Raw genomic sequence first — 16145 nt, forward strand, 5'->3', positions numbered from 1 at the left:
CTTAACTGCGACCTCCCGGCAATAGGCCGTTGTCTTAAGATCATTACTCACTGTCACCCCTAGATCCTTATGAGACCGGACTACGGGTAATGACACATCCTCTATGATTACAAAATAGAAGACATAACTATAATACTGGAACACTTTACTAAATTACATGCATCTCGTTAACTTTTTCACTTTTCGCTACAAAATAACGGTTAATATATACTACTTCTTTGGTTAACTAATATGAGCAATTGGATATGGGACATAGTTTGTTCATATTCACTAAGTTGTGGCTCTTCAAAACTGTTTTGTGTTTCTGAGGGTTATGCATACATCCGGACAGCAAAGGTATTGGCCCTAAGTATGCATTTCACTTTGTCCCGGTAGTTATTTTTAGACTGAATTATAAGTGGTTGTGCAATGCAGTCCACCTTCTTGACAATTCATTACTTTGACAGTCAATATTATCTGTGCTTTTCATGTTAAAGTTTCTTGATAAGGATTACATACTTCACACTTTTAACATTTGAAGCAACTTTCATGATTTTAAGAAGTCAGATTTGACACAAAGAAACGAATAGCATTGTTTAGTATGGACTAGAAGCAAGTTAATCCATATTATTGAGTTTTTCAATTGATAGATTTGGTGTCCATCATTATGATAACATCGTCAAAACATTTTTCAAAAGCATTCTCTTTTCGCTACCAAGATGAAACAGTTTGTGCAAGATAAGGTGAGATCGAAGTCTCTCCTAATGTTTACTCTGAAAAATGAGGATTTATCTTGGTCTTGAAAGTGCTGTCAACAAACCTGTTAATTGAATGGTATTTTAGAAGTCATTTTAATTTTACTTAGTAATGTAGAGACAAAACACAGAAATAAGTGGAAAAGTCTTCATTTCTCTGTTCTACTTTGCTTTGTCACTCAAGGTATCGAATGGATGTATTGACTCAGGGATTCGCATATAAATATCACTTATCAAGGAATAGGATTCGCTAGGTTGATTATTTTCTTTATATTTTACATTAAATTAAAAGTGAACATGAAATATATACTATTTGCTGCAGGTTTTTTCCAGAAGGTTGGGCAAAGAGAGTAAATATACATGGAAAAACAAATGATATTGTTACTTCGTCCAACCCTAGCAAAGTAAATGATGTTTCTGAAATTTTCAGTGAGTACAATAACTCGAAACGATGTACTCAGGCAGTTGATCGAATAATTGAAAGTATTCAACAAAGGAGAAGAATAACCCAGGTAACACTTTTGTGCACTTCTGGAATAAATCTTATACTTTTAGTCATGACGTATGTCTGCTGAAACGTGGGCTTTTCTCATTCACTTAATAGACGCATATGAATTTAAAATAATATGACTATGTAGGATTAATTCCAATAAGTCTGGAACTTCAATAAGACGCAACCAAGAACTCAAATTTTAATGACGCAGTATGAGATTGTATTGTATCATTATGATAGGTTTACACATGACATAAAATATTTAACTGTGCATTAAATGTATCTGTTATTCATCACAATACATCAGTATACTTTATAGTGTAATTATATTTAGGGTTCATTTCAAATGAAGTCATTATAAGAATTGATGCTTATTAAAAAATATTATGTAAACTATAAATTCCTATTGAATTGAAGAATCTTCATCTAGTACTCCCATTTTATGGATTCTATATTACATTTGCTTGGTAACAACCTTTGAGATGTAAAACTATCCATATGTGCCTCATATGCTAATTTTTAAGTAAAATGACTAAATAGCACCTAAAAATATCGAATAAATCAGTTTTGTAGCTTGAAATAATCTAGTGTAGCCTTTGTGATTCGTTTTTTTGGAAGCTGCTGCTTTTTGGAACTAGAGAGTTTTTGAGTAAACCATTTGATTAGGCAATTGTTTAAGCCCGAAAATGCTTTGAAACCTTTTTTATTAGCCTCATTTCATTTTGACAAAAAAGTGGAAGTGGATATAAACTGAATTATTTTACAAGCGCGAAGCTATAGGATATATTCCTGATGAAGCTCCGGATGTTTATTCATGTATTCTCATGTCTCAATCACTAATTTAAATCCAGTATGCATACTATGTGCGTGTGTCAATGGATAACAATCTTCCTCCTGTTTATATCAAATTTTACTGGAAGATTTAGCACCGTACTGTGAATTTCCGTGTGTAAAAATACGTTTCATAAATCTTTTTAAATAAAGAGGACTGGAAATAATCAAGACAAACCGACCACATACAACCACGCTCAACCAACGTTTTCGAATTCTCAATCTTGTCATCATAGATTACCAAGGTTAGTGTCCGATAAATAATGTTTTTTGTTACTGATTAAAGGTTAAACTGGTGGTTTGATCTATTTATTAACTTAAAAATTTGTTTACTATTTTATGCGTTATTCTTGCGACATTTAAAATGGTCTATTGAAAACTTACTACTCATGGCTTACAAGTAGTTATCTCAATAAGATAAAAATTACTAAAGTCAAAGTGTTTTTCGATCTACCTATATTAAAATTATGATATACTAGCCAGTGATTTCCGTCAGCTTTACTTAGCATCGTTTAAGTTTATCTATTATTATGAAAAAGTATTTTTGTCTTTCTCTATCCAGTGAATTTGTTCAACGGTCACGTGTTCAACAAATAATCGATGATTTTCTTCACAAAGCCAGAAAACGGTAGGTAAACAGCCCTCATGTTTAAATCATTACCATTCGTCTTAAATTTTACAAACATATCATTTCAATACCATGGTAAAAATTCAAGAATAGTATCACAATGACTTCATGTCATTTGAAGATGGATTACTATCAATAATTGATAAAATATTTTCGGAGACAAGTTAAAATGGGGTAATATTATATAGTCTAGACGAAAGTAGTTTAAAAAGTCGTGTTTTTTATAGTTTCTTAGTGAATATCAGTGGATCTATAAATCTATCATCTAATAAAATAGGTATTTATAACCCAAATAAATTGTTAATTATATTGTTTCCAGGCTGCCGATTTTTTCATTACTTTACCTTCTACATCAAAAGATAAGAACACACTTATATGAAATTCTAGTTAAAACTTAATGTTCGGTGTATTAATGGATTTGTCACACTATGAAGTAATAAAGTAGAGAGCAAAAGAAAAAAAGTTGTGAAAATCTCCACACGAAATCATTCTATAATTAGTCTGTAGACTAATTTGGGTAGTTCACGTTGGGAACACTTGATTTCATGATTAATTAGAGTTTCAATGTAAACCTCATTTTTAATACTTAGTTATTATAACGTGAAAACTCCATTTTTAATTTCTCATCCAAATACTGGTTTAAAATCAGTGCATAACGTTATTCGGAGGCTGTTCATTACTAACCACGCTAAGTTTCCGGCAAATTGTAGCACCCAAATTCGATATAGTAAAACAACTGACTGGGAAAATATACAATGGATATGATATCTGCAGCTAGTTGTCCCACGTCAGTCGTGAATATCAATGACATTCTCCGTAAATATGAAAACGGTTTCCCCGAGTCTTGTATTCATTGAAAAACTTTGGAAGTATGGCATGGCACAAAGCTTTTTCTCCTTAAAATGAGGCTTTTCATTGTTTTTTACCTATGAATTATACTGAAACAAATAAGACATCTTAAAGCTCATTATGAATTAGTTCCCCTTAATGATGTAGCTAGTCCCATTGGATTGCTTTAAAACCCTAATTCTAGTCACCTTAGATGATGTGGATAAATGAGTGAATGAGCAAAATAAAGTAAGAGATGTAACGTACCATTATCAGCCCAGAAAGTAGATTGTTATGCGATCGACTATTAGAAATAAATTAAAGATATGTAGATTATAGCAGAAAATCTCTTAGACAGCTCTGTTGAAACTGTACACTATTCACTGTTCTGCAATTATAGACATACCTGTAATCAGAAGCTATACAATAGAGTATCTAACACACACAGTGAGACAAACAAGTTGTAAGGACCGATTTATTCTAAACATATATTCATGAACACGTTGATAATTCACAGTTGATTGGATTCTTCTTTTCTGAAGAACGATTCATTTAATTGTAAATAATTTTTTTCCAATTTCATGCATACATGCATGTGCTTATCGATTGTTCTTTTTGCGTTATAAGAAGTGTCAAGGAAACTTGACGAGATATTGTATTTTGACAACTCCATATTGTACTAAACAAATAATACAGAATAAATTCGATACTATTTACATGTTTTTTTACTTTACTTTGAGTGTTTACCTTCATAACAATAGGTAATCATCCTGTTTAAAGCAGACTAGTTAGTCTTAACTCTATAAATAATGAAAAGCTTCATGTTCCTATTAGAGGAGTCAATCATTCGGAGGCTTGAGAATAATTAAACTAATCATCAACCGATGGGATCGGCTGGACGGAATATTTCTTTTTGAGCAACAGTATTTACCAGTCGTTTCATTTTATCAACACTAGTCGATATGTGGTCAGATTTTTTATTCAATGTCGTTTGCACATAACTTGACAGACTACGTGAACTTGGTTCTAAAAGTACTATTCTGGTCGCTCGATTCGTTATTATCCTGTACGAGGCCAGACAGGGATTTGCTTTATAGATAAACGATACTAAACAAATTTACTGATTGAACGTTTGAGGGCAGAAACTAATGCCTTTGATGAATTAATCAACGATCTAAGTATCGTATGTCACATAAAATTTGTCAACTTTATACAAGATCTGCAAAGCAAAATATGCAAGAATTTCCACGTAACTTTGCCAAAGACTCTGTCAAAGGAACACTTATGTTTTGGCTTTCCGGGAAACCCCGAAAAGTTTCTCTATAATCTATCAACAATGAAGTTAAATCAGATAGAAACAGAAGCCTTGTCACTTGGATTTAAATTTCATATCCCCAAAACACATGCCGACAGAATCGACACAGAAACTCAATTTGAGAATTTATTTGATCAAATTAAAGAGCTGCACTCAGTTAGCGAAGAAAAGAAAGGCTGGTTTAAATCTAAACTAGTCGATATTGCAAACCAATATCTTGTTTCACCCGCACCACAGTCTAAGCTTTTATCCAAAGATCACCAAACAGCATTACGAAATATTAAACGAAATGATGATATAATGATATTACGGCCCGACAAAGGCTCAAGTGTTGTTCTAATGAACAGAACAGATTATGTCTCTAAGATGAAGTCCATCTTGAATGAGATTCAAGTTAGAAAAAAGTAACAAAGACTTAACTGATTCCATTGAGAAAAGAATCACCAAAGTACTCAGAGATCTTCTGAAAACGATGATCGATAACTCTACTTACAATAATCTACGACCTCGTGGGTCTCGTTTGCCCCACATGTATGGATTACCGAAAATACATAAACAAGGTTATCCTCTTAGACCTATTTTGTCAATGATCAATTCACCATACCACAAAGTTGCACGATGGTTGGCAGATAAGTTAGAACCAGTGCGTCAACGATTAGCCACCTATACACTAAAGGATTCATTTGTATTTGCTGACAGCATGAATCACATAAATATTACTGGTAAGTTTATGGTTTCTTTTGATGTAACATCTTTATTTACAAAAATACCACTTCCTGAAACCATAGACATAATTTGTCAACATTCTGACATCCTACCTCTACCAGTACCAGAATTCAAACGACTATTACTCATTTGTACAAAAGATGTTCAGTTCCAGTTCAACGATATCATATACAAACAAATCGACGGTGTAGCGATGGGAAGTCCGTTGGGCCCTGTCCTAACAGATATTTTCATGGCTAATCTCGAAAGAACCAAACTCAAACGAGCGATTGATGAAATGACGTATTATTCGAGGTATGGTGATGATATATTCATCTTATGTAATAATCAACAATATGCGACAAATCTGTTAAGGTTTTTCAATGAAGCTCATCCAAATATTCACTTCACTATGGAACATGAAAAAGAAACCATGTTCCATTTTCTCGATATAGCGATAAAACGAAGAAAGGATGGCACAGTTCAACGCTCAGTTTACAAGAAAGACACATGGAATGGTATTCAACAGCTTTGTCCAATCAGTTATAAAAAGGCACTTGTTAAAACACTGTTTCACAGAACAGAAAGAATATGTACTGCCGATACAATAGATGAGGAAATTATGAATGTTAAAAAGTGTTTAAGAAATAACGGATACCCATTGAAATTTATTGAGAAATATGGAAAACGTGAAGATAAAATACCCAAAGAAACTACAGTAAATAAAAAACCTGTTTTTATTCAACTCAAATTCAAAGGCGATAATGTCATAGGGTCAATCAATATGAGACTAAAAACTGCATTGACAAAAACATATCCTGCAGCTAAATTGATTGTCCTGTCCAAAACGACATGTTCTTTGACACAATCAAAGGTCGACAGGTATCCCTTTTATGTTACCACCAACTGTGTATACAAATTTACATGTATCTGCCAAAGCAGTTACATTGGTAGAACAGAAAGGAGAGCCTACGTCCGATTCAAATAACATATTCCGAAAAGTTTAAGATCAAATGGATTGAACGCATTCAATAGTGCTATCGCAAGACATCTCCTTGATACAGGACATGAAGTTGATATACTGAAGTCCTTCAAGGTGATTAACAAACAATCAAACCCCGAATTTTTGAAATTTGCTGAAGCAATAGCAATCAAAAGTTTAAAACCAGATCTATGTATACAAAAAGAGACAGTAATAAATCTTTTTTTACCCTGGTAACAATAACCCCTTTAATTCATTTATTTCTCTATTTATTTATTGCGTCATTACTCCAACTCTTTTAAATTACATCATACATAAATGATTGATTTCAATTCATATTTTCTTTATTACCATTAATCTATTTTCATGATTATTTTTTTCTTACCGAGCAAAATGTAAGGAATTTTTCAATTCATTTCGACGCTGGGCTAATCAGTGTGATTTATAATAGCGGTAGATAACTTTTAAGAAAATGAAAATGTTATCTTCAATGTTTCCTTTTAGGAACATAGGTCAATTACAACTAATATCTAAAAGCAATTCCAAGTTTATTATCTTCCACACATTGGCAGTTTTTCGTAATGGATTTAGAATAATACGATAACCGAACGACCAATTAGTAGATGAAACCAGTCGACTAAATATAACAAAACATTCCATCACTTGATAAAAGTAATGATAGTCATTAAGTTTGTATTCGTAAACAGTTAACATAGCAAATCTATCCTCATACCAATAAATTCTACTCATTTGCACGGTTAAATGAAACTTTTACCATGTTTTTTACTTGTTTTAGAGGACTAGGTGGCCGAACGTCTAAAGAAAGAAACAACCCTCCAGAGGAAATCCAGTGTCATTCAGTTAGTCGTCAATCATATAAGCCTAGAGAGGGGAAAGAAATCAGTCTTAGTGTTAAGGAATATTTGCCTCCAACAGAGCATAAAAATCTTCTACTTGATGCCAATCGCAGTAATTTTGATACTGAATTTCATCACACATGTTCTTCAGGGATTTATGTGAGTTTAATGAGTTCAGCGCTTCTACCAGTTTCAAATTGGTAATAGTCTAATGTACATCAAAAATAATTTCCCCGCAATATCATTCGATATATAACACAAATTTTTAAGAATAATGAAGTAATTTACTCCCAAACAATATATATTTCAAACAACTTTTCTGTAATTTTATAATCCTTATAACCATTTATTTATAGTTTCTATACTTTATTAGGACGCAAATGAACAGAAATTTTGATTTCTAAAATGACGTCAAAACGAGTTCATTAAAATAAACAATCACAGAACACAACAACAAAAAACGAACTGACTAAAAACTCATGCAAGATAGACATTTTGAATCAACCCACTTTAAAGATAATTTAGTTAACCCGTCTTAAAAGTAATTATGAATTATTCACTTTGAGTAATTTTAAAATCCTGTTTTGTACAGTTTGATTTGTTCTAAAACCTATGAGTTTTATCATCAAAGTAGTTAAAAGTTCGTCAAAAGTAATAATTAAGACCTTGATCAGTACATGTATTCCGCTGATTTCGAATATAATGCTCACTAATGATAAAAAGTACTTATCATAAACTGTCTACAAAATGCTGTGCTATATTCTTTTCAATTATTAGAGTTAATAAAGTTTAAGACAGATTTGCGTCATTTCACACCTTATGCTCAGTAGTAAAAGTACAAAACTAATGATATAATGACTATTAAGTGTGTGTGATTTACACTTTCCTTCAGCTTCATTATTTGCTTTAATATAAATTCAGTTCTCTTTTTCATTTGACATTATGAATCATGTTTACACTGTGCATCTTCTGCAGCACTTAGACAAAACCTTATAGAAAGATACCTAGCAATAAATCTAAATTTATAAAATGAACATCTTTTAATGACTTAGATATGGCGGCGGCATGAAATAAGCGATACTGACAAAACTGTAAGATAAAACATTCCAATTTCATGGCAATTTAAAAAGATGAAACAAATTACAACTGAGTATATTGATAATCTATGCATAAATTTTCAAGTGGATTTTTCATGTTAATTGATCGGTAATAAAAGCCTAGAACAACTTATTGAAGTTCTGTGAGAATAAACATCGCTAATTAAAACGCATGGTAGTCATGCAATATTGTGAATTGACTGACTTTGGAAATGTAAACTAACTTGTAAGCAAAATGAATGAGATTTCATATGTCCAAATAAATGATTATGCTTATTTTCCTTGTACACTCATTTGTAGATTAGTGTCAAAAGTATTGATCATTCTTGACTGAGTAACTCATAATCACTAGAGAAAGTAGCATGTTAAGACAGATCATTTAAAAATATTTAATTATTTTTTGTATCATATATTTAAACTTTCTCTCTTTTTAGTCACCAGGTTTTAGTATTCGATCGGACTCACCAGATTTATTTGATCTACAAAGAAATAAAGTCAATTCAGAAAATGATCTAAAACAACCAATGAATATAATTGATAAAGAAACAAGTTTTGGATTGTTTGATCATCTTCATGAAATCCATTTTTCGAAGTCAGATTACGACGAAATAATTCAGCCTTCTGACTCGTATTTTTCCCAGTACTCCCGAAAAATGCAACAATCTCCTAGAATGGTAGAATTCCCATTATTTCCAAATAATAACTCAACCAATAATTTCTCAGTTATCAACAACAGAAGTGCCCATGCCGTAAGCTCTGGTTTAGAAATCATTTTCCTTAACACAACATGAGCAACGAATGTTTATTTTGTTTCTTAACTTGAACTAAATACAAAAACACCGCATAGTCCTATAACTGTAAGATAGATGTGCTGCATATATTTTGTGCTGTATAAAGAACTTAAATATATTTAATAATGTTAATATTGCCAAGTGAAGTTTTTATTGAACATAAGTCAAACATGCATAATTTCATGAATTTGATTAAAGCAAGTATTAAAAGTGTAGCAGAATAAGATTAATTCATTTATTTCCCGGTTCATCTTCAGCTGCTTACAACCTAAAAACAATAGCGCAATGATCAAATATAACCAATATACATATTTTATATAAATAAGGAAGATTAGTAGAACGATGACAAGTGTCTGAAGAAATTATAAAGCAGTAGAATGGATGAATAGTTATGTGTTACTAAATGTGATGATTGTTTAAGAAAAAAAATCAAAACATATGTCTCTATGTGTTTGAAAAACGTTTTCCTTTTGCCTAAATTATCGGTGGTAGTAGACGTATGGAATTTTATGAATTTTAAAAGCATGCCATATGCGCTAATTTTAGAATGCAGGGAACTTCCATTTATTTTTCAAATACAACCTGTCATATGCTAATGGTCATTTAATAGACAACTATACTTTATTTTTAAGCTTTATCTTACAAAATACTTAGAAGTTAAAAATTTCAGAGGATATTACCCTATATTTTGTTTTTCATTCTATTAGTTTTACTGTAATCACAGTACATGATCGCTTTTGACACTTCAAACGTCCGTGAAGAACCTCACGAACTTTACCATCATGCCAATGAGTTTCAATATAATTAACATGGGGCATTTGTACTAAAAAGCACCTCTAACGATCATGGTTGTCCTAGTTAATGAGTACAGAGGTTCTAATCTGCAGGGCATATGGGTGCTGTTTTACTAATTACTTCAGCTTTAGACTAAACCATGTAGGTAGGCTCAAATCACTTGATCGGGTTCCACGTTATTATCGAGTAGTGCTATGCAAGCGCACATAGCTTATTCTAGCTTCCGGACTGGCCAATCTATTCATTCTTCTTGGGTCACATTTTCGACCTTGTTAATTATCCGCTTATCAATCTTGACTGCTTTCATGTAAGCGTATGTCTGTGCATTTCCTATCTTACTCATCACATGTCTGTAAATTATTATCTGACTGTAAATATCGATTCACGCTTGGTTAAATTGAGTTGGCTCACTCGCCTTCTCTGCTGAGCGTTATTTCGTTCAAAATTCATCATCGTATTTGACTTATTTGATTCCGTTATTCACCAACTCGCGTTAAGTCGACAATTATATAAGAGGATTAGTGACACACATATGTTTCGATAACAACCAGAAACGATATACCTGGAGTCAGATCTCGGGCCACTGAAATCGTAAGGAATTTTTAGAGACCTTGAGTGACACTGCCTAAAATCATTCACAATTGTGCAGTTGCATTCACAATTTTTTCCTAATTCCTAAGTTCCCTAATTGCCTAAAACATTTTTTAATTCGCTAATTTATATTTTTTCCAGAATCCTATTTATGATGCCCAAACTTTTCTATTACCACTCATTTTATTACTACTTATACCAACCTGGGACTGGCTTGAACAATTTCATTTCGTTGTGCTGATAGGGTATGGTAGCTGGAACTAACATATGTATGTGCCAGGTTCTACGTTGCTCAGAACTGATTGACCAATGCAAACAAATTACCTTTCTTTAACAGATTATTGTCAAATCCAGTGTATTTTCATGGCAGAATAAAATGTGTGGAGATAATATAATTTTTATCGCAATCTTGAACTACTAAAACCTTTTTGCAGAAGGATTTATTTCTCTCTTTCTGAAGGATAGATCAACAAGCGCCTCTACTTTTCAAAGATTTACATTATATTCTCCTAGGTATCTTTATGAGTATTATTGTTCAAGTTTATGCGAAATTAAAAACTCTAGTGGGGTTAGAAGTAAATGCACATGAATCTTTGCAAACGGCATTAAAAATCAACTTTTTGAGACTTATGACTTGCCATTACAAGAGCTTGGAAGATACGTCAGAAACCCTATGTCATGAATCTATGTAAAAAGATTCGAAAATCTCAATTATAGTCTTATCATCAAGAAAACCATATCAAAGAGTTCTCACCACTTTTTAAAAAGTACTTCAGTACTCATGCTAAAAGTCTTTTAGAAAAAAGGCCAGTGCTTTTTTTAAATGACTGAGGTTCGATTTCAGAGATTATAGTTTAAGGCTTCCGTATACAAAATTTAAAAATGACATATTTAAGATCGGGCATCTGTTACTCACTCTCTCTTCACGCTCATGTTTATTCTAAAACTGTTTTAGTTGTTGAGAATGCATATCTCATTGGTAACTCTCAATATGTCTAAGTTCAGAATTTGACGTAATTACATGCAATCCTTTTCTTGTGCCTTATTATCAGCCAACTCACTATAAACTGAGCTTTTGGACCTTTCGGTGTCATACATGAATGTGTGTTTATGTTTTATTACGATTAATTCTTTGACTGCTCAACAGGAATTTCTTTTTTTTATTGTCCTAACCTCAAGTATTCTTAAATATACGGTAATATATGAGATACTTCGCATGTATTGTCTTTCAGATGGAAAGCAAAATTATACCTACAAATGTATATCATAATAGACCGCGTATTTTATCCCAAAATCAATTTAATCAATATGAAGAGAAAGCACTTAGATCTTATGACATTGGATTGTGTAAAAACTGTCAAATGCTGTACAGTAAACAGACAAATACAAACCTTCAAATTGATAATATTTTAAATTTTAGTCCAAATGTTTTTCAAAACACTCAGAAATCTAATTCTATCAACAAGTCTTCAAAAGATAATTGGAAGTTTAACTTCGCTAGTCAACCATATAATGTAAATAATTTAAATTTTTATCCAATAGAAACGAACAGAGATGAATTTCGGGATTTTTTAGATGACTGTAAATCCAGGTACGTTCAACTTAATAATGAAATACTTTTATGTAAAGATTAAAATATCTAAAAATAAGACGTCAGTGAACGTTAATTATATTCACAAAATATTATGGATATTTGAAATTTCTACCAACAATTAAATTTACTTATTTTAAAAATTTTTTCTGAATTCGAACACTTAGGAGAAAATTAAACGTTAAGAGTTTCTTCTGTTCTTAAATTTATTCCTTAGATACCCTTCACATATTATTTTTTACAACATATAAACATCATTAAAGTAATAGTATTCACATTGTGAAACTGATTTATTATCTGCTATTATTTTAGATATGCTTCTGTTAAACACAGTATGAATGTAAATAAGATATATTATTTCCATTTATATGTGGTAGTTAAAAGTGGAATACGATCGGTCACTGAGTGTAGACAAACAGGAACTTAGCCTACTGACTATTAAATATGTGACTTCCTTTCCCCTCATTGATTTCTACTGCGGAGTCACTGAGTTTGACTGCTTGTAATTGTGCTGAATCAGGTATTATTTAGTGTTAATCTGGTTCTCTATTCTGGGCAGGGAATCCTGGATCTTATATGACGTGACTAATCTCATTATCGTATCGACGTATTATTAAAGTGTACCTGAGAGAAAGATATTTTAAACCGTCTGTTATACCAATATGTATTTGTTCTGAAAATTTATAAACAATGTCTTATTTCGTAGAAACGAGAGTTTAATCAAACAATAACTTAAATTTGGTGAATGTGTTAATTGAGTCCTTCTCATCTTTGTGATGTGAATTTTTATTATTGTTTCTTTTTATCTAATGTTGACTGTTGAAGTTGTAAGACTAATGCCCACAAACACATTATTGATTATCTACTTGTTTCACGCAATAGCTTTGTTGGAAGTAACCCATGAAAACGTGTAGTTGTATTACAAGATTATAAATTTTACTCAGTTAATTATGTAGCATGAAAATCAGTAATTTTTATTTTACTATTAGAATTATGAATTATTCAACTCGTTTTACACCAAGTTATTGAATTAGAATCTTGTTGTTTCTACTTACCTAGACATTGTATGACAACAGGCTTTGAACAATTCAATGGACACAATAATTGCTGTATGAATAATTATTTCGAAAATTTAGAGAGTGATCAAGTTTTTCAACATAATTTTCATAAATTGACAAGTAAATTTAAAAAAGCTCATGCTCATACACTCAAACACCATGAGTCTTCACCAGAGTTTAAATTAGTGTTTCCTTTCAAAGTAATCAATACTGAATGTCATAAGTTAAATGAAACTTATATATGTAGTCAAGATAATCAAAATCAGGATATTGTCAAACATTTCCCAAACGAACAAAAGAATGACTTTATTTACAATAAAAACGTTAACGCTCTTAAGCACGTAGATTATTCAAAGAGTGATCTAAATTTGGAACAAGAAGAAAAGATTCATTCATTAGGTTTATCCTATTTACCTGATAAAATAAACAATCTAAAATCTGCTAAGACATCAACAGTATCAACTCAAACATATTCAACAGTTGAAGGATGTGAAGATACATTTTGTATCCCATATAGAAAACAAAATTCTAACATGGAAAAGACATATTACACAAAATGTCTAAATGGTTCAAAGGTAAGCGTTACTATCTGGTACATTTAATTATTAACGGCATATATATTATACTATATCTTGTAAATTAATTCAATGACATAACTTAAATTATCTAAAAATTACCAAATAAGTCACTGTGAACAGCGGTGAATGCAGATTGATAATCGTTATGTTTGCCATTTTCAAGAATTAGATAAAAATGAATGAATATGATTGTTTAAAGAAACATTCAGCTGATAAAATGTGTTGACCAATAATATTACTTCAAAAGGTTTTACTTTTTTATTATTATTATTATAAATCTAATCAACAAACTTAAATTCAGAATTGTTTTTATATTTAATAACTAGTCATTCGCTTCCACTATACAAAAACGAATAGATTCAACTTTGTGAATTTATGTTTATATGGACGATTGTCTGAAATGGTATAACATGATTGAGTGATGATTCTACAAGCAAACTGAAAAAATGACACAAAGGTTCTTCCTAAAATGAATTGGCATCAATTAAAACACAAGTAAGACGTAAAATAGGTTTAATTCTATTCAATAAGTAACTTGAGTATAAAGGTAAAAGTTAATATAATAATAAATGTAATGAAGAGTAACTCAAAACATAAGCTATTAGTGAGTACGAATATTAATGGATCATCCACGAAATATTTGAATGAAGACTTGAAAATCATGCTTAACTGCCCTCCAGTAAATTAAACTGCTTCAAAGATAAAGTTGAACGTATTACTATGGTCTTTAAATACATGCTGGTATTAACTATACATTAGATACAAATGACCACCTTTATGGAGTAGACGACTAAAAAATAATATTTTGGTACTTGTTAAATAGCAGACAATATTTTATTAAAGCAATTAGTCGCTTTTTTAAATTTCGATAGAGCAATGAGAAGATAGAGTTGATCTGAAAAATGTGATGTATTTACGCTATACACTCCGAACAATCTGGGCATACATATACTAGTCAGGACATTTTATGTGAACATTAGATGTCCCCTTCATTACATTGCTTACTTAGACTTTCATTTAATTGACCTTCATTAGTCTTTATATAAAATGCCCTGACAAGGATGTGTGGACAGATTGTTCGAAATGTATAACGTAAATACATCACATTTTTTAGATCAACTCCATCTTCTTATTCCTCTATCGAAATGGTTTATTAAAGAATATCCTAATAATAATCTATCCCAGTTGCGTTTCAAGCTGGGACACAAATAATCGTTTGTGAAACACTTTTAGTTCAAATGTGTTGACATTGCAGTTGATCACATTCTGTTGTCTGTTAGTGATTAGCAATACAAATCGGTAATGTAATTCTTCCCATATATGACTCGATAGCTAGATGTACCTCTACTAGACTGATACGAATGTTTAACGAAGTGTATCTCTCATGTGCCTCAAGAGCACCGTTCATCTAGATTTTTCCAAACAATTTAGGGTATATGTTGATCATTATTTGAGGACAATTTTTAAGATATCTCCTTATTCGTCGATCAAATAATTGTTTGCTAACCGTTTTCCTACTTTTTGTTTCGTTTTGGTTTTATCAGTTTAAACGTGAGACTCCACCAACAGGGAAAACAAACACTCATGATGAGTCGATTATTACGAGTGACTTCATCACTAAACAACTGCCGATACTATCATCTACGAAAAACCACATTTACAAACCACTAGCTACATCGACACCCTCTGGTGGAGGGGCGGTTGATGACAATAAAAAAATTGATGAGAATAAATCTAAAATGAAAACTAAACAATTAACAGATGCTTATTACAGTTTTCAGATACCTAGAAAAATTACAAGAGATATATCTTCTGACACCATTATGAACAATACGGATGAAAATGAATCATCCCTAATTTTAAATTTATTAAAATCAGCAGGTAGAAGCATCTCATTTGAAAATATTGATTATATTAATGATGAAGAATAAGAAATTGTAAAGTTCAGAAGACGAAATATTATTCATGGTCGCTTTTGTTGATTGTTATACTGATTTGGTTACATAACTCGGTAATTTAAGTAAACAAAATTGATGCTAATTAATGTTTTCTTTGCAAAATACTCATTACCAAATGTTTAGAGGAGATTCCATGGGAAGACTTCATTACTGATACATATTGAAAAAATGTCTACAAAGGTGAACAAATGAATATTGTGACATATTGTCAAGAGGAATAATGATTGGAGATAGTGGTGACTAGTATGTGTTAAAATGGCCTTAAGAAGGGAAGAATAGCGAATGCTAATCTTCAAATTATCGTTAGTTGCAC

General features: G+C 31.4%; 1 protein-coding gene across 1 annotated transcript; it reads left to right on the forward strand.

The window, feature by feature from the left end:
- Positions 1–313: 313 nt before the first annotated feature.
- MS3_00010218 (uncharacterized protein) lies at positions 314–15805 on the forward strand (the record flags this gene model as incomplete). Its single annotated transcript, XM_012939790.2, has 9 exons — positions 314–336; positions 1057–1246; positions 2212–2303; positions 2621–2686; positions 7313–7532; positions 8905–9219; positions 11880–12238; positions 13298–13871; positions 15419–15805. 9 exons carry the CDS (start codon positions 314–316, stop codon positions 15803–15805), a joined length of 2226 nt encoding a protein of 741 aa, XP_012795244.2.
- Between the last annotated feature and the right edge of the window lie 340 nt (positions 15806–16145).

The sequence above is a fragment of the Schistosoma haematobium genome, chromosome 1 (assembly GCF_000699445.3).
Source record: "Schistosoma haematobium chromosome 1, whole genome shotgun sequence".
In the NCBI taxonomy this organism is placed as follows: domain Eukaryota; kingdom Metazoa; phylum Platyhelminthes; class Trematoda; order Strigeidida; family Schistosomatidae; genus Schistosoma; species Schistosoma haematobium.